The sequence below is a fragment of the Elephas maximus genome, chromosome X (assembly GCF_024166365.1).
Source record: "Elephas maximus indicus isolate mEleMax1 chromosome X, mEleMax1 primary haplotype, whole genome shotgun sequence".
NCBI classification, from domain to species: domain Eukaryota; kingdom Metazoa; phylum Chordata; class Mammalia; order Proboscidea; family Elephantidae; genus Elephas; species Elephas maximus.
This window is the reverse complement of record NC_064846.1, coordinates 37,249,471-37,269,597: the sequence shown is the minus strand read 5'-3', so window position 1 is coordinate 37,269,597 and position 20,127 is coordinate 37,249,471. Positions and strand designations below refer to the sequence as shown.

The 20,127-nt window shown below is 43.9% G+C and overlaps 1 protein-coding gene across 5 annotated transcripts in view; it reads right to left on the bottom strand.

Moving 5' to 3' along the window:
• Window positions 1-380: 380 nt before the first annotated feature.
• Window positions 381-20,127, bottom strand: part of SEPTIN6 (septin 6) — an 89,322-nt gene continuing 69,575 nt past the window's right edge. The window contains exons 11-12 of one of the 5 annotated variants that reach the window (XM_049871787.1): window positions 19,201-19,245; window positions 11,241-12,917 (exon numbers count right to left, since the gene is read on the bottom strand). In XM_049871787.1, the coding sequence (XP_049727744.1) occupies window positions 19,242-19,245 (4 nt within the window). In that variant the 3' untranslated portion in view covers window positions 11,241-12,917; window positions 19,201-19,241. The other 4 variants (XM_049871786.1, XM_049871788.1, XM_049871785.1 and 1 more) reach the window with 4 other exon arrangements.

The following is a 20,127-nucleotide window of genomic DNA, read 5'->3' as shown; positions in this document are numbered from 1 at the left end:
TGGTCTCTGAGGGGTTTGAACTTCTGATCTTTTGGTTAGCAGCCAAGTACTTAACCATCGTGCCACCAGAGGGCTCCTTTGGCTTCTGTAAATAAATGAATGATTGAATGAATAGAAGTGCTTCCCAATGTTCCACACCTTGTGAAATTCAGTTTCTTGGAGCCTGCATTTTAAGATGATTTTTTATTTTACCATTGGATTAATTTCAGCCTAAGATGCCAACCTTCATCAAAATCAGCACTGTTATTAATACACACCTTTCCTAGAAAAAGAACTGAGAAAATAAAAACTATTTCCTCCCAGCTTGAATTAAATATTCCATCATATAGGGATAACAATTGCAAGCTGATTTTTGAACTTGGATTACAAAATGAAAGGCAGTGAAACTGATGTAAGAGGCCATCTGCTCCAAAACATCCGTAACTGTGTTGTTCCGTTTGTAATTATCGCTATGGAGTAAACAGTTTCACCTGTAGAAAACAAAACAAAAATCTAAATCATCTTCCATTACCTCCAAGACCCCCAAAATCCAAACCTGTTGCTGTCGAGTCAATTCTAACTCATAGCGACCTCCATTCCCTGGTAATCCATTTTATAAAAAAAAAAAAAAAGTTCAGCGAACCTATCAGCCCATTCCCTTCTCACAAAACTTTTCAGTGAGCAGGACCTGAAACTCCTAAGCAGAAACAGATGATCCAAATGGTGGCTGAAGAGAGGTCTAGGCAGGAGTGATGATAAAGGCAACCACTGCAATATTAAAATAACCCAGAAACCTCTGGTAATTATCCATCCTTTCCTCTGTCATCTTTCTTCACTCAAACACAGGCTCCTGCCACTGCTTTTATACTCTACACACACACACACACACACACACACACACACACACACACACACACACACACACACACACACACACACACACACACACACACACACACACACACACACACACACACACACACACACACACACACACACACACACACACACACACACACACACACACACAGAGACATCCCTGACTCCTCCATACCTCCCTCCCTGGTCTTTCCTATGGAGGAGTCAGGGAGAGATATCTAGAGATCCTGGCACCCCATAAACTAGCCCCAAAATCAGATCACCAAAAGTTCTTGACCAGAGTCTTTTGCACACAATTATGCTCTTGAGAAATGTTTACTAATGGATCGAAAGCAATAGCTAGGAGCTCCCATTGACCAAATCTGGGAGAATTTGAGCACCAAAATAATTAAGGACAGTAATGAACTATAAATAATTTTTCCAGTGACTGAATGAGAGGAGTCCATTGGTCCACACTGATACTATGTAGATAAATAAAGAAATGAGGGAGAAGGAAGGGAGCAAGTACAGGAGTTGGAAAATCATTTAGTAGATTGATTTAGGGAAGAATGATCAATAGATGCTATTTCTAGAGGGGGCAGTTTTGATGAGGAACAGAATATTTGCATGGACTTGTAGTTTCTCCCCACAGATTGCTTACTAGGAGCAAGGAAGGAAAAAACAAAACAAAACAATAATTACACAGTGGAGGAATTGGACAACACCTTGACCCAAAATGAGAACATTCTATTTTTAAATGGGACTTCAAAAATATCAGTACCAGAAAAGACAAAGAAAGGCTGTTCCAGATTACACATGATCTTAGATGGAGTCTGTATGCAAGAAAAGAAAAATGCTATAGAGGATATTGTTTGATAGATTAAAGTACTGTAAAAATGTTAAGTTTACTGATGTTGATACCGGTCTATGGTTATATAAGAGAATATCTTTATTCTTAAGAAATACGCACTGGAATATTTAGGGGTTGTTATAGCAGCACTAGGTAACTGAGGCAGAATTTGTACAGGAAGAGTGAAGCACTGCTCTAACAAATACCTACAATGTGGAAGAGGTTTTGGAATTGGGTAATGGGTAGAAGCTGGAAGAATTTTAAGATGTCTAAATAGTAAAAGGAGCCCTGGTGGCACAGTGGTTAAGAGCTCAGCTACTAACAAAAAGGTCGGCAGGTCAAATCCACTAGGTGCTCCTTGGAAACCCTATGGGGCAGTTCTACTCTGTCCTATAGGGTCGCTATGAGTGGGAATCTACTCACCGCAATGGGAGTAGTAAAAGCCTAGATTGCCTTGAAGAGAATGTTGGTAGAATTATGGACATCAAAGGCAATTCTGGTGAGGGCTCAGAAGTGAGGAGAGCTATAGAGAAAGTCTCTGTTGTCTTAGAGAACACATATGGCGCCAGCAGCAGAATGTTGTTAGAATCTGGATGTTAAATGTGCTCCTGGTGAGGCTTTAAAAGACAACGATGAAGATGTGACTGGACAATGGAGAAAGGGAGATGCTTTTTATGCAGTGGGAAAGAATTATGTTCAAATGTTTGATGGAAGGTAAACTTGTAAGTGATGAACTTGAATATGTGGCTGAGGAGATTTCTAAGCAAGGTCTTCAAGGGGCCGTGTGGTTTCTCCTTGCCACTTATAGTAAAATGTGAGAGGGAAGAGATGGACTCAGAAATGAACTGTGCAAAATGAAAACAGAACCTAAAAATTTGGAAAATCCTTTTTTTTATTTTTAATGTGCTTTAAGTGAAAGTTTACGAATCAAGTCGGTCTCTCATACAAAAATTTATATATACCTTCTATATACTCCTAGTTGCTCTCCCCCTAATGAGACAGCACACTCCTTCTCTCCACCCTCTATTTTCATGTCCATTCAGCAAGCTTTGACTCCCTCCGCCCTTTTATCTCCCCTGTAGAGAGGAGCTGCCCACATTGTCTCATGTGTCTACTTGAGCCAAGAAGCTCACTCCTTACCAGTATCATTCTGTATCCTATAGTCCAGTCCAATCCCTGACTGAAGAGTTGACTTTGGGAATTGTTCCTGTCTTGGGCTAACAGAAGGTCTGGGGACCATGACCTCAGGGTTCCTTCTAGTCTCAGTCAGACCATTAAGTCTGGTCTTTTTACGAGAATTTGAGGTCTGCATCCCATGGAAAATTCTTTTCTACAAAGGACAGATTACTGAGAATGTGCACCAAGGACGCAGCTACACAGTATTTTGTTAAAGAGATGAAGCCTATGACTGATGGATCTAACCAACTACCACAGCAGAAAACCCATCAGCTTAGACTGATGGGGAGAGAGAAAGAATGAAAGGAAAGAACGCTGCCTGCCTCTTGGAATTCTACAGGCAGGAAACAGACCAAGGGAGCTACATATGTTGCCCTCCAAGAAAAGGACCATCCCTGGAGCAGTTAGGAGATCAGCAGAACTGTTGGAAGGAGTGCAGGAAGCAGGACCCTCTTGGTTTCAAAGGGTGGGGCCACAGCCTCCTAGGTTTCAAAGAGTCATATCTTTGTCAACTCGGTTCCAGAGTGTGGGGCTGCTGTTAAGGTGTGCCAGGGGCGTGGAGCTGCTGCCCAAAGCTGAGGGGGCAGAACTGCCATGCCCAAGGGGCAGGAGAACAGGGCCTGCAGGTGGCCAACAGGGTGGGGTCACCACCCAAATTGACTAGGAGAACGGGGCTGCCCAAAGCCGAGCAAGCAGAGTTGCCGTCCAAGTGGGCCTGGAAGGCGGAGCTGAAGCCCAGGGCTGAGGGGCTTCCACCCATGATCCAGAGGGAGTGGCCAACACCCAGTGTCTGGAGGGCAGGACCATTGTCCAGATGGTCTCAGAGAGCAGAGGATTATTTTCAAGACTTAAGAGCTAATATAGTTTGTTCTGCTGGGTTTTGGATTTGCTTGGTGCCTGTTATCCCTTCTTTCCCTCCAATTTCTCCCATTTGTAATGGAAACATCTACCTTGTCCCTGCTCCACCATTGTACTTTGGAAACACATAACTTGTAGTCTAGATTTCACAAGTTCATAGATGAAGAAGAATTTTGCCTCAAGATGGAATATGCTAAAGTCTCACCCATATTTGATTTAGATGACTTAGAAGATGTGATTTTGGACTTGGAGTTGATTGAAGAATTTTGGGATGATGTGATGGGGTGAATGTGTTTTGCATGTGGGAAGGACATGAATTTTGGGTGGCCAAAAGGTAGAATGTTATGGATTGAACTGTGCCCCCCCCACCCAAAAAATATGTGTTATAAATCTTAACCTCTATCCCTGTGGGTATAATTCCATTTGAGAATGGGTTGTCTTTGTTATGTTAGTGAGACAAGATTAGTGTAGGGTGGGTCTTAAGCCAATGTCTTTTGAGATATAAAAGAGATTAAACAAGCAAGCAAGGAAGCAGAGATGGGGGAAGAGAGATGCCAAGCCACATGAAGATCGTCCAGGAGCAGAAGCTCAAAAGAGACAAGGGGCTTCCTCTGAGCCAGTAGAGAAAAAGCATTTCCCTACAGCTGGCGACATGAATTCAGACTTCTAGCCTCCTAAACTGTGAGAAAATAAATTTCTGTTTCTTAAAGCCACCTATTTGTGGTATTTCTGTTACAGCAGCACTAGAAAACTAAGACGGGGTAAAGGGCCATGACATACATAAACTTCCTTCAAATGGTTCCGAAAAAAAATATTGCATATATACAATATACGGAAACCTCGGTGGTGTAGTGGTTATGTGCTCTGGCTGTTAACCAAAAGGTTGGCAGTTCAAGTCCATCAGGTGCTCCTTGGAAACTCTATGGGGGAGTTCTACTCTGTCCTATAGGGCTGCTATAAGTCAGAATAGACTCGACAGCAATGGGTTTGGTTTTTGTTTTATATACATATACGTATTTACCACCAGTCTGTTAGTTTGTGGTGGCTTGCGTGTTGCTATGATGCTGGAAGCTATGTCTTTGGACAGGTTTCAGTGGAGCTTCCAGACTAAGATAGACTAGGAAGAAAGACTTCTCAATCTCCTTCAGAAAATTATTCAATGAAAACCTTATGGGTCACAACAGACGTAGTCCTATATAGTGCTGGACCATGAGCTCCCCAGATTGGCAGACATTCAAGATTCACAGTGGCTGTCACAATGGATTGGCACATACCAGGGATTGTGAAGATGGGATAAGACCAGGCAAGGTTTCATTCTTTATACATAGGGTCATTGGTAAGGAACAGCAACAACATATATATATTTAGAGGGAAACCTTGGTGGCATAGTGGTTAAGTGCTACGGCTGCTAACCAAAAGGTCAGCAGTTCGAATCCACCAGGTGATCCTCGGAAACTCTATGGGGCAGTTCTACTCTGTCTTATATGGTCACTATGAGTAGGAATCGACTCGACGGCAATGGGCTTGGTTTTGGTTTTTATATATTTAGACAGAGAGTGTGCAAATGATAAAGCAAATGGGGCAAAATGTTTACAATTGGTGATTCTGGGTCAAGAGATAGGTTGTTATGAGTTGGAATTGACTCAGCCAGCAATGGGTTTGGTGTTATGGCAGGTCAAGAGTATATGGGTATACTTTGTGCTATTCTTGTAATTTGTACCTTAATTTCAAAATTCAATGTCTGAAGTGCACAATAGCTCCCTACACTGATGAAGAATAGCAATCTAGCTATTTTGTCGTGTGTCCAGCACTTTACCGAGCTCTCTGGAGGGCTATAAATGATGTTCCTTCCTTTAGGGAGTTCAGCATCTCCTGATGAGGGAAGTCCTTCAAACAATAAGTTGAAATTATAAATGTTCAACTAGGAAGTTTGAAAATGGAGACGAGATCAAGATAGGTGGGGGGGGGTCAAGAAAGGCTGCAAGGAGAATGTAGGCCTTAGCCTTAAAGGCAAAATTTAAATTGGTAGAGGATAGTTTAGTCAAAGTCAACAAACAGCTTGTGTGACTCAGGGAGGGGTCTATGCAGAGACCAAGCAGATTGCAATGGAAAATGGGTATTAGGAAGTATTGGAAAATATGGTTGAATTTTCCACCAGTCTATAAGTTCCTCAAGGGCAGGATCTAACTAGGTGTCATGAAACGTTTCCTCCATGGCATAGGCACTGGGCCAAACCCACAGGAAGTGGTTAATCCTTGATGTAGGAGGGCCTGAAATCAAGATACGGAGTTTGTCCCCCAATTCTCTACATAATACAGAGTTGCTGTTATTTCCTACAGGTATTGAACCCAGGGCAGGAACTTTCTAAAGCCCAAGCTAAAAAAGCTAAGAGGGAGTGCTGGACTTGGATGAACACCAACGGATGGTCTGGTGGTAAGACCACCGTAAGGTACTACTACTATCTTAATGCATGACTCTCAAGGAGTGCCTATATTTTAAAAGAATGGCCTCGGAACAAATCCATCTTTTTAGCAGCAGGATGAATCTCCGGAAGTGGGGCATTTCAGATACTGCCACATCTGGCTGAGGGTTTTGTTTGAGACTGGAGGTTCTATCCAGGAATTTTCAAAATATACCATGTAGAGAATGTCTAATGGTAATACCTACCTTAGAGGATTGTTATGGAGATTCAGTGGCTCAATATTAAATGAGTCATCAAATAATTTGTTCATCTGGGAAATGCCTAGCCATCCTTCCAGAGTCACCTTCAATGTCACTGCCCCTGTGAGGCCTCCCTGGCTCCACTTCCCCCATATGCACTACAAACAGAATTGATGGCTCTCTCTTCTGTGCTGCCACTGAACTTTGCACATGCCTCCTTCATTCATTCATTCTGCATTCCACAGTCACTGGGTGACTACTATGTACTAGTACTATAGCAGGCCCTGGAAACATAAAGACAAACATCACAGAGCCCCTGCCCTCAAAGAGCATACAAGAAGGAAGCAGACACGGAAACCAAATTGCATAGTTAAGTTAGAGTCTCTGACAGATGAATATCGTGGGAACTATAGTGTGGCCACAAAGAAGGCAGTAGCAGTTCTACATAAAAACCAAACCCATTGCCATCGAGTTGATTCCAAATCATAGCAACCCCATAGCACAGAGTAGAACTGCCCCATAGGGTTTCCAAGGAGCGCCTGGTGGATTTAAACCACTGACCTTTTGGTTAGCAGCTGTAGCACTTAACCACTATGCCACCAGAGTTCTCAGTCCTACCCAAAGAAACAAGAAAACCCTGTCACTGTATTCAGTACTCTTTTCTTGTCTGTCTCCACCATTTGACTATGAGGTCCTCTGAGGCAGGGTCAGTGAATCCAGTCGGCATAGTGCCTAGAGCCCACGGTACTTTCAGGGGCCCATGAAGAGGTTCTCATTTTATTTTTAAATCGGAAGCAAAATATAATAACAACAAGGATATAATAAATCTAGCCTGGATTATATTCTTCTTTATACCAACAGAGTCATAAAATATAATTCTAGATATGCATTTTTTTCTAATGGAGGAAGCAGCCCACGGAAGTCAGAATGCTGCCTTGCTTTGAGGGCCAGGACCATGTTTTACTTGTCTTTGAATCCCCATGTCTAGAACAGGAAGGGATTGATGGAGGATGGATGGATGGATGGACGGGTGGATGGGTGGATGGATGGATGGATGGATGGATGTCGAATGGTGTTCTATTTATGTTAAAAGGGTATCACTTTTATGTGCTTGACAGATGCCTAGTGTTTTAGTCAGACAGGACAGAACATGGATTAACCTTAGTTCTTCCAGCTAGAGCCCTCGTTTCTTGGGCTTCTTGAGGGTATTAGAGGCCTCATTCTCTCCCTTGGAGCAGTTGGCATTCTCACCTGCTTAGCAACTCCCCAGAAGAAAGCACTAGTCACTACAGCAACCCCCCACCATCTGTGTTCTAGCAAAACTGTATGTACATTTTAGTAAATTCAAGCCCATTTTCCCCACTGACTTACATGAAAACTTCAGCCAGGTATTTTGTCTTTGTTTCTAATTTCTTTTGAAAGGCCAGTAGCTTCTAACGCCTTTAAGCTTGATGGTGCATAAGTAAGCACTCCAATGCATTAGAGGTGGGGTCAGCAAACTATGGTTCAAGGGCCAAATCTGGTCCCACCGCCTGTATATGTAGAACCCTCATACGACCCTTGAGCTAAGAATAATTTTTTGATGTTTTAATGGTTGAAAAAAAATATCAGAAGGAGAATAGTACTTCAGGACATGGGATAACTATATGAAATTCAGATGTCAGTGTTCATAAATAAAGTTTTACTGGAACACAGCCAGTCTCATCCTTTTATGTATTATATATAGCTGCTTTTGCGCTACAACAGCAGTTGAATAGTTGGAACAGAGACCGAAAAGTATTTCCTAGCTGGCCCTTTACAGAAAGTTTGCTGACCCCTAACCTACAGCAATGGTTCTCAAACCAAAACAAACCCATTGCCATTGAGTCGATTCCGACTCATAGCGATCCTGTAGGACAGAGTAGAACTGCCCCAGAGGGTTTCCAAGGAGCGGCTGGAGGATTCGAATTGCCAAACTTCTGATTAGCAGCCGAGCTCTTCTTAACCACTGTGCCACCAGGGCACCAATGGTTCTCAACATGGGGCGATTTTGTCCTCCAGGGGACATTTGGGAATGTCTGGAGATATTTTTGGTTGCCACAATGGGGTGGGGGGAGGGAGTGCTATTGACATCTAGTGGGCAGAAGCCAGGGATGATGCTAAATGTCCTACAATGTGCTAGATAGCCCCCCACAACAAAAGCTATTAACACAACTTGTCCCAGAGCACATGCTTAGCAAGTCTGCTTGGTCCAGAGCCTGTATTTTTCCACAACACCCCAATGCCTGTCTCTCTGTTCAGTGATGCCAGAAGGCTATCTCACTCGGCTGCCCCCTAGTGTGCAAGCTTTGCAGAGGCAAGCCAATGTTGTTTCCTCTGGTACTCCTTCAGAGGCCTCCCATACATAACAGGATACAGACCACTTGTCCAGTCTTCAGCGTCTGGCTATTAGGGAAATGAAGCTAAGGAAAGGAATCCACCCCCCCCCCAACTGCAACCAGAACTATGAAAACTGACCACTCTCCCTCTTACCCATTTTCATGCTTGGAGGGACAGGGGGCATCCCTCCCTGGTGGCCCCAGGACACAAAATACACCTTGCTATCTGTAAAATGGGTTTCAGGCCAAAAAGAACAATCATATTCATGAATTCTCAGGATGCTCACAGAACAGGGTTAAATGAGGGAAGTCGCGCAACAGAGTTATTTCTTCCCCTTCCAGAATTAAAACTCACCTGAAGCTCATTTTGTAAGACCTGGCACTTCACTTCCTTCCAAATGGTAATTAGCTCAAATAATCAGTTAAATAAATCCATGCTAATAATAGGGGAAAAACTGGAGGAGTTTCTGCCCACCCCCATCCTGCCCCGGTGGGAAAATTCTGGAAGATTCCATTGGCTGGTGGTACCTCCCTGAGCCCCTCAAATCCCTCACTTGGGAGGCAGCCACCCACTCCTCCCGGGGCAAACCATGGTGGGCCGCATCACCTAATGATTTAGGATCAGATCACACAGCCATTTAGCATTTCTTTGACTTTTATTGAAAATTGACATGGACATTAGAAAGGTATTAAGCTAAACAGTGCTGGTTCTGAGATGTTTCTTCTGGCAAATGAAGGCCCCAGAGGGGCAGTGACTGGTCACACCTTTGAGCAAAAAGAACAAAGGAGAAGAAAGGAAAAACAAACAAAAGTTCTGGAAAACATGCAAAGAGGCTCTCATAAGAGACACTGGACAGTGGAATGGTGATGGACGGTGGTAAGGGGTATATGGGAATGAGCACATTCACATGGTATCTTGATGCAAGGCAAACCAATGAACTCAAGGTAGACTCAGTAACATCAAAGCTCTCCCTCCAGATCTTACTCAGGCTGAGCAGAAACTTAATCTCAAAACTCAACTAGCCTTGGAAGGTTGAATTGTGCTCTCACTAAGCTGAAGGCCCTCTTGCCTCTCCCTTCTCCACCTGAGTGTTAGCTAGTGGGTCCATATGTCCCCCTTGCTGGGGTCTGCAGGTCTGTGAAGGCTGAAAAAGATACAAACGTTGTTTGACTTTCGCTTCCATATGCAGAAATGTTTAATAGTGGCTGTAGACAGTCAACCCATGGAACCAGAGGATTAGTTGTTGTTCAAAAACAAAACCATGGAACTCAAACAACACCTTTTGAACAGCACTACCACACCCACAGCTGAGGTCTCCTACCCCAGTCACTTACACTTGGGTGAGTTCTCCTGCAGTTGTCTCTGAGGTTACATTTGGTCCATTCTGCAGCTCTGATGGTTCTTGTCCTGCCTTGTTAGGTTAGTACAAAACACTTCCATTTAAAATACCATGTAAGTCAGAAGAGAGCTTCTTGCCTGGACACAGGGACACATGACACTTGTTGAGTGTGTGTGTGTGTATGTGCACGCGCGCGCATGTGCACGCACGTGCAATTTGAGGGCAGAGGGAATTGGTTGGTTTCTGGTTTGAAACAACATGGAACCCTAACTCTTCTATAATGGCAGTCTTCTCCTTTAGACTTAGTGCAGCTGCTGAAGACAAGATTAAAAAAAGCTGGAGAGGAAGAGAGAAAGAGAAAGAAAACATGAAATTAGCCAAAGAAAAAGGACATTCAAAGTAAGACAGGGGGAGGGAGGTGGGCAGTGTGAAGTAGCACAGATTATTCTTTTGAGAAGACAGGTTAGAAATGGGGCCAATGATTGACTGTCACCACGGAGAAATCTGCTAAGATTTTAAGAACACTACACACCGGTTTAAAGCTTCTTGTTTTAATGCAAAAACAAGCACATATTAACAGCCACATGTAAATGCCAATTAAAAAAAAACAAAAAATAAGAACAACAACAAAAGTGATCTGCACTGCAGCTAAGGAAAGCAAACTTCTTGGCTTAAGAGAAATGGCGGGGGCGGGGGGGGGTGTCCATCTCAGAAAAGCCTTTCCATTCCAGTCTGGGAAAATAAAAGCCCAGACCATCTCTAATGACTGGTTTTGTTTCGCCAGAAGTAAACAGAGTACTTAGGATATTTTTTTTAAATAGAAACAATTGTACTAATTAAAAAGCCTTTTCATTGAAGAGGAAAATAACCTGTCTACAGTGAGAAAAGCTATCTAATAAAATAAGTATTTCAATTCTTGTTAGATTTTTGTTTACCAAATTTCCCTGTTGACAAGAATCACCAAGGGCACCTGCTAAACATACACATGCCTGGGCCCCATCCCAGAGGTCCAGGAAGGCCTGCCAGCTGGCTAACAGGTGCACTGGTGATTCCTGCCATCAGCAGAAGCACTCAGTTGAGTGTTGTGCTTTGCCCCGCCCTCACCTCTGAGGTTCTCCTATTGTTGTGTGTGTGTGTGTACGCGCGCGTGTGTTGGGGCGGGTGGGCGGGGGGAAGCAGCAGCAGCGGAAGGGCCCTCTAATACTGACTATTCTGTTTCTCCAAACGCCAAAGGCCTTGTCTCCAAGAAAGATATGAACAGATTGACTGCCTTTGTACAGTGAGTCAGGAGATATGGAATTTAGCTTGGCTTCTGCCATAAAAACAGCAGTGGGGCCTCTGGCCAGTCCTTTAACTTCTCTTGGCCTCAGGTTTCCCTTATGGAAAAAGTGGAACATACCTGTCTCTCCCCCTTTATATAAAATTCCTGATTTAGCCTCATCTCCAAAGGTCTGGCAAAGGCTGTATGGCTCTAATGATTTTATAATACTTGTTGTTGGGTGCCATTGAATTGATGTCTACTCATAGCGACCCTATAGGACAGGGTAGAACTGCCCCATGGGGTTTCCTAGGCTTAACCTCTACGAAAGAAGCCCTGGCAGTGCAGTGGTTAAGCACTCAGCTGCTAACCCAAAGGTTGGTGGTTCGAACCCACCCAGCGGCTCTATGGGAGAAAAGACCTGGCCATCTGCTTCTGTAAAAATTACAGCATTGGAAACCCTCTGGGGGCAGTTCTACCCTGGCCTATTAGGGTCACTATGAGTCAGAATCGACTTGACAGCAACGGGGTTTATTTTTTGTTTGATTGTTTAATCTTTATGGGAGTAGATTACCAGGTTTTTTCTCCCGAGGAGCAGCTGGGTGGGTTCAAACCATCAACCTTTCAGTTAGCAGGCCTTTCGGTTAGCAGCTGAGCGCTTAACCACTGTGCCACCAGGGCTCCTTAGAGCCCCTCAACCCTCAAGTAGTTCATCTATAAATACAGTGAATGCAAACATGGAGGGAGGGGCTCTTATTTATAATGTAAATAATTACTGGCGGTGGGGTGGGGAATAGAGATCAGATGGTTGGTTGATTTTAAGTCTGGCATTCATTGGAAGCAGCTCTGGAATTGGACATAAAAGCATCAAAGCTGCAAAAAAGATGCCTTTCCCAAATAGACATAACAGCCCTAACTCAGCATCCTCCAGAGCTACTGGCTGACTATCGGTGTTTCCAAGCCTAGGGTCTCCTAAAGCACTCCACTGTGACTTGGATTTTCCCAAGAAACTAGCTTCTGTTGGCAGCCTCACCTCCCTCCCTGTCTCCGGCCACTAACCAGTGAATCAAAATGAGAATATCCTTTCTAACTCACCACAAAATACACTTCAAAACTGCACTCTAGGCTTTGCCAACCAGAGAAGAGAAAGCGTGTGTAAAGGTTTGCTTTTCACTTTCTCTACTTTTTGCTTCCAATTATTATGTATTATTGAAGAGAGAACTTGGTGGCCTTCCCCCAAATTCTCAACACTTCCAAAAGGCCTGAACATTTGACATAGCCTTATTTGATTTTGTGGTTTGAAAGTGAGTGGTCAAACAACAACAACCTCAAAAAATCAAATCAAATCAACAGGAAGGTGGTGGTCTTGGTCCATGCCAGTGGGCCTGGGAGGCAGGAGCAAGTTGTGGAATTCAAAAAGAAGAGGTGGGTCTTGAAGTGATAGTGCATCGCAAGGGGGGGAGCCTGGCTGCCTGGCAGCCCAAGCTGTCAGTTACAATAAGAACTTGGGCTTTAAAAGACTACATGGAGTCCAGTCCAGCTGTAGCGGGGAATGCTATTCAGTACACGGCCATAGGTTACTGCAAAGGAAGGGCAGAGAAATGGCGTATTAGCCACAGATCATTGCCTGGGTACCTCTAGCTCTCACTTTATCACTGGCCAAACACCAAAGGCCACTGCCCCTGGTGGCCCTGACAATGGAGGGCTGCCTACCTCACAAGAGCTCCCCAAAGCTACTATTGGATGGGACCCAGTAGCAAAATTAGGGCTGGAATAGTTTTTACACATCAAATCCTTGGACTGGAGAGAAAATTGTTGTTAGGCATTTTCGAATCAATATGGACTCATAGCAACCCCCTGTGACAGAGTAGAACTGCCTCATAGGATTTTCTAGGCTGTAATCTTTGTTAATCTTTATGGGAGCAGATTGCCAGGTCTTTCTCTTTGAGAAGGTTAAGGACCCTTTAAAGCACAATACCTCTTTTCTTCTGTCCCTTCTCTTCTTATTAGGGGACATGTGCAAAATGCATATTAAAAATCACCATCACATTCACCAAATAAATAGAGACTAGAGGATGACTCATCAGAGCAAACCCAAAATGCAGATTCTTTGCCCGCTCAGTTTGCCAGTTTCTGAAATGGGATTATTATACCTGGTACTACTTATTGGGATGGGGTGGAGACCTTATGTGAAAATACAGAGGAGTTTCTGGAACCCCTCAGAAGAATTTTAGAAGTCTACAATTCAAGACACTAGGCTGGTAATAGTACTCAGATTTATTCTCCCTTCTGCATCCGTGGAGTAGTACCCAGAGTTACAGAGAGGAGAGATGCATGATATTTTCTCCAGCAGTTGTGTTTTCAGGGAAAGGCTGGGTGTAAATAAATTCATCCCGGATTTTGAATAAAACTTGAGTGCCAGTTTAAGTGAATCAAAGCTGGAGAGAGCTGGGCTAGCAGGCCAGAAGGAGGATGCACTACAGGATCTTCTTTCGGATCCCTCGGTTGATGTGGAGTTGATTCTGACCCATGGCGACCCCACGTGTGTCAGAGTAGAACTGTGCTTCATAGGGGTTTCAATGGCTGATTTTCCTAAGATGGGTAGCCAGGCCTTTCTTCTGAGGCACCTCTGGGTAGACTTGAGAAGGGGCTATGGCACCTGGGTGGGGGAGGATGTCAGGGAAGACCAGTAACTGGGATACAGGTGACTAAGGGGGGGAAACGGTGCTGACCAGTGGTTACCCAGCTATGGTAGATGCAAATCCATCAGGGAAACAAGTAGCAATCAGACTTCGAGCAGGGAAGCTGGTGGGGCCCCTGAACATGTTACAGTCTGGCAAAGACAGGGTTGGATGGCTGGGGGCACTGGGAACAGAACTGGGATGCGGGGTGCATCTCCAAGCCATGCGACTGCTGGCTTCTTGACCAGAGGCCAGACACCATCCTCAGACTCTCAGGCTTCTATGAACCTTGGCAGGAAGAGAAGGGGGACACGGGTTGTATGCCCTCCAACTGTGTTAAAGGGGAATTAGAGAAGGGGAGGCCCAGCTCTGTTGCGCAGGGGAAGGGCGTCTACAGGAAGCCCAAACTGAAAATGAAAAGAGAAGTTGGGTTAATGAATGGATGGATTAATGTACCAAAAAAAAAGTCAGAAGAAAATTGTTTAATTAAGTCATGATGACTAATAGATAAATTAGAATACAGCTATGTTAGATGATCTTTAGGTCTTATTGCATTGGCTCCAGGGAACATGCTTTCTCTCTCACACACCCACACACACTCCTGAGTGGCAGCAGTAGTGGCATGAGCTAGCAAAATAATTATCAACAACCTCAGAAACACTTTTTATCTCTTCCTAATTGCTCCAATCCAGTTGACGAGGAGTCAACTCCAACTCATGGCTACTCCATGTGTGTCAGAGCAGAACGGTACTCCATAGGGTTTTCTATGGTTGATTTTTCTGAAGTAGATCGATCACCAGACATTTCTTCCAAGGCATCTCTGGGTAGACTCAATCCTCCCACGTTTTGGTTAACCGTTTGCACCACCTAGGAACTCCTGCGCAGAAATACTGTCAGCAAATCTCCAGATGGCCTCAGGCCATTGGCTAGAGTTCTAGGTTCTCAGCCACTGCATTTCCTTGTCCCATAGGGAAAACAGAGATTTGAGGTTTCACCTCAGGTAGCCTTCAGAGCAGTCCTGGTCAGTTAACTGATACCCCAGGGGCAAGACCTGTTTGCAAAGTGCCTGGGGATGGCCACTAGGTTCTGCCCTAGGGTCCAGAGCACAGTTACCTAAAAACACGGGCAATGGAAACATATTCATTTGTGTTCACATAGCACTTGGAACTTTATTCCATCTAAGCTGCATCCCCGTAACATAAACAGGGCTTGCGGTACCGATCCCCGTTTGACTTATGAGAAAACTGAGAAACACAGAGAAGTCAACTGACATGGCTGTGGTCTCAAAGAAAGTCACAGCCAGGCTTAGAGCCTCAATCCCTTGGCTGTCTAATCAACACTCTTTCCATCACACCACAGCGTCACTGACAAGTCCTTGGTTGTGGAGATAAGCCCCTGTTTATTAGCCGAAAGAGCCCTAGTGGCGCAGTGGTTAAAGCACTAACCGAAAGGTTGGTAGTTGGAACCCAGCAGGTGCTCCATGGAAGAAAGATGTGGGAGTCTGTTTCTGTAAAGATCTACAGGCTTGGAAACCCTGTGGGGCAGTTCTACTCCGTCCTACAGGGTCACTGTTGAGTCAGAATCGACTCGATGGCAACAGGTTTGGTTTCAGTTTTCTTAGTTGACAAATACATTTATCCCACTAAAAAGACTACTAAATATTTTGGGGAGGGAGAGAGTTAAAAGCACATTTCCCAGGTAGTGCAAATGGTTAACGTGCTCGGCTGCTAGCTGAAAGGTTGTTGGTTTGAGTCCACTCAGAGGCACCTTGGTAGAAAGGCCTGGCAATCTAATTCCCAAAAAATCAGTCATTGAAAACCCTTTGGAGCACAGTTCTACTCTGACACACATGGGGTCGCCATGAGTCGGAACTGACTCCAGGGCAACTGATTTGGTTTCATTTTTTAGTTAAAAGCTCATACATAACACCTTCGTGGTAGAATTGTACAGTTGCTTCCCCAAAGTCAATATACCCACACTCCCACACATAGACATACATACACACACTTTGGGGACACACACACACACACACACAATCAGGTGATCGGTAATTTATATCCGGAATTAGGAGTTCTGCGTTAATATTCCAGTTCTGCCACTAGCTCACTGTGTGATCCTTGGGAAGTCCCTTAAAGTCTCCAATATTCTATTTACTAACCGAAAAGAGTAGCCTAAAATACATAGTAATGGCCAATCTACTGGGCTTCATGATATATTTTGGTTAAGTATACACCCTGGTGGTGCAAAGGTTAACTGCTTGGCTGCCAACCGAAAGGGTGGCCGTTCGAACCTACCCAGTGGCTCCACTGGAGAAAGACCTGGCAATCCGCTTCTGTAAAGATTACAGCCAAGAATACCCTGTGGGGCAGTTCTCCTCTGTCGTATGGGGTCGCTAGGAGTCAGAATCTACTCTACGGCACCCAATAACAACAACACCTGTTGTATGTACACTGCGCAGCCCCCAAGACCATTAGCCGTTGAGACATAGTATCTGTAACTCTGTACTGATCAAAAAGGAACCTCTCTTACAATTGCAGACAACTGTAAGCAATGCCTCCAGCAATTTCAAAGCCAATTTGTAAGCCTCACTGTCTGCCTTCTATGTGGCCTTTGTGGTCCACCTTTAGAATGATAGCTCTGGGGAGGGGGCTGGGTTGCCTTCACTGCTTTCAGGTCCTGGAAAGCAAGGCCTCCTTCTTCTATTTGGCCTGGAACTGCTTTTGTGGCTGCTGTAGAGAAAACTGCTATGAAAGGCCAACCTCCTTGGGGTTGGGGTTGGCTGTTCCAGCTGTTTACCAATTACCTCCCACGTGTAAAGTGTGGTTTTAATGATAGTTTTGCCAAAATTCATTTTAGTAATGGCTACTAATAATTGTTTACTCAGGGAAATCTGAATAAAATTATGTCAAACCATGCGTAATGGAGCCTGAATGAACTTACCAGGATATAGCTTTCCTGCTCTCATTGAAAACCAGGGAACAAAGAAAATAAGCAGTAACCAAGCTCCTATTCCTACTGTGCATCGGATACTTTGCTAGGCGCTGAGACTACAGCCAAGAACGAGACACTCTAAGAATTGATAATCATCTTCCATGGAAATCTGTTTCATTCAAGTCAACTAGCAGAGGCTCCAAGACCTTCCTTTCAGCTAGACGGCAAATCATTTCATTGTTCTTTCAGATTGTTTCATTTGGCCCAGTTTCATGGGCCTTATGTTTCAGAAGCCTTTATGGACTTCCTCTTTGAGATTTGCTTGTAAGTAAGATGTTCTGCCACCTGCCCAAGTCCCCAGTACAACAGCAGCAGCCATCAGTTTGGTGAGTGACAGCAGGCCCTCCATTTAAACCACACACTATACTGGTGAGGGGGGAGAATTCTTCTCAATATTTTATATTCCCAGATACAAACAAATCAAATGTAAAAAAGGCATTTATGAGACAACCAGGAAGACCTTGAACACTGGCTAGAAAGTTTATGATGTTAAGGAATGATTGGTAATTTTGTAGGTGCGGTAATGGCGGCATTGTGGTTACGTTTTCTTTACAAGTCATTGTCTCTTAGAGATACAAACCAAAGTATTTACAGATGAAGCGGTGTGGGTTTTGCTTTAGAATAATTCATCTGGGTGATAGGTGAAACAGGATTGGCCATGTGTTGATAGTTGTTTGGAGGCTAGACTATGGCTATACTGGGCTTGATTTTACTATCCTCTCTTCTTTGGAGCATGCTTGAAGGTTTCTATGGTAAGGTTTTAAAAAACTATAAACAATGATTTTAAATAAAATAATATTTATATTCCCTCCTCATCTACTACCTGAGTCAAGTAGAGCAGATAAAAAAAACTAACCCGACTCATAACAACCTCATGTGTTGTAGAGTAGAACTGCACTCCGTAGGGTTTTCATGGCTGTGACCTTTTGGGCAGCACATTACCAGGCCTTTCTTCTGAGGCACCTCCGCGTGGGTTCGAATAACAAATTTCAACAGTTCACACCACCCAAGAGAACTCTACTAGTAGAGAAGGTACCAAAAGACAAACCAACCAACCAAAAAACATAAAACTATTGCTGTCAGGTTGATTCTGACTCATGGTGACCCCATGGGTGCAGTAGAACTGCTCTATATGGTCATGGCTGTGACCTTTTGGAAGTAGTTCACTGGGCCATTCTTTCAAAGTGCCTCTGAGGGGGTTTGAACCATCAACCTTTTAGGTTAATAGTTGAGCACAAACTGTCTGTGCCACCTAGGGACCTTATAACCTGTTGCCGTCGATTCGATTCCAACTCATAGCGACCCTACGGGACAAAGTAGAACTGTCTCACAGGGTTTCCAAGGAGGAGCTGGTGGATTCAAACTGCAAACCTTTTGGTTAGCGGCCAGGCTCTTAACCACTGTGCCGCCAGGCTCCTAGGAACCTTACAGAGGTGCTTAATCATTGCTTTCAGCTCCCTGTAAGCTACATGAAGCCAGGGATTATTTTGTTTTGTATTTCACTCCTGTGGATACACCACCTTGGGAATCCTTCTCACCAAAGCTTACCTGCTTAACTCCTTATTAAAAGTTTCCATGAACTTGGTACTTGTAGAATTACATGTAAGAAATTCCCTGTAATATCTGGGGTTCCTTCATTTTTTTCCCACTTTTATTATGGTTTTTTGGGAGTACATAGCCAAAGGAAATTTGAGACCTTGAACTCCTCAGATAAGAAACAACCACCAGAGGGAAATGGAGAAGCAAGTTTCCATTGGCTGTGAACATTCCCAAACCTGGGAGTCAATGTTGACTGTGGCATTAGGATAGGACTTGTGAGCCCAGCACTTTCACTCATCACTACAGCTGAGTCAATTTTGGAAGTAATAATTAAGGATTAAGGGCTGTCCAAGAAAAAAACTGCCAAAATTGAAACTCAAATATTAATCGCAGAATCCACCTATGATACCCAGCTGTTCTAGTAGCAAATGTCTGAAAACTCTCCCCTTTTAATCAGGTAACCAAGCATTCCACGTGCACACTTGAAATCACACCAGGCTATTTTTTAATGTTTTAAGTCACAAGAGGAAACCAACTAGCCCAATGAAGCAGATTCTAATTAGAGATGGGCGTGTGTATGGGGGGGGGGTGGATTTGAGGGAATGTGTTCTAGAAGCCATTGCCAGTTCTATTTAGAGTTAATAAAGCTTACCAGGACCCTGGGTCTCATGCAGCATGCAGCAAACAGCAGAGTTAACTGTAAAACATTAAGAGCTGATGATGATGGAATGAGCATGAGGAGAAATCAATTTTTATAAGTTGACACAAACAATGAGGAGTTAAGAGGTCAAATGAGAAGACTAAGTGGGGAGGGGAAGAGAGAAGGATGGGATGGTAGGGCCCCCTGAAACACTGGCACTCTTTCTTAATCTCTTTAAGGACCATCAAAGGAAATTCAGAATGAGTGACTCTATTGGATTCAACCACTATCTCTCAAGAAGAAATAGTATTACCACCACCTCTACCTTCAAAACCCACCACCATCACCATGTGAGCAGAGTGGCATAAGTCTAAGGGTGGGACTTCTAGAAGTTAACCAACTGTTCATGGAATTATGTAGGAAATATAGAGCTGGGGCCACTTATACATTTGGAAATATGGAAGAGGACAGGTTATCTTGTTAGGCCCTTTTTGCTGAGGTGAGGTGCCACACACCAGCAAGGTTTACAGCCATCTCAAAGAATTAGAAAAGGGCACCGTCACCAGCACCAAATATTCCTGGAGGCTGGAGAGAAATGCCTCCCTACATAGGGCCTTATGCTTGGGTGTCGGTACATTTGAGGTAACTAGGGAGGAAGCCTGGAGGTCTGTGAGAAACTTTCCCTGAACATCTGAATAGGGAATATTTATAGTTTAGTGTCAACAGGGCCAGAAGAAATTATTCTCCTAATTCCTGCAAGCAGGTGGTGAAACTGCCCCAGGAATTGAGTTAACACAAATATCACCGGACCATGAAGGCAACAGGCTAGAGCTGGAAAAATTTAGATTTTTATGATCTTAAAAATAGGAATCCATTCCTACTGGTGCAACTAATATACCATGACAGATATGTAATATATGGTGTGTCCAAAGAGACTTT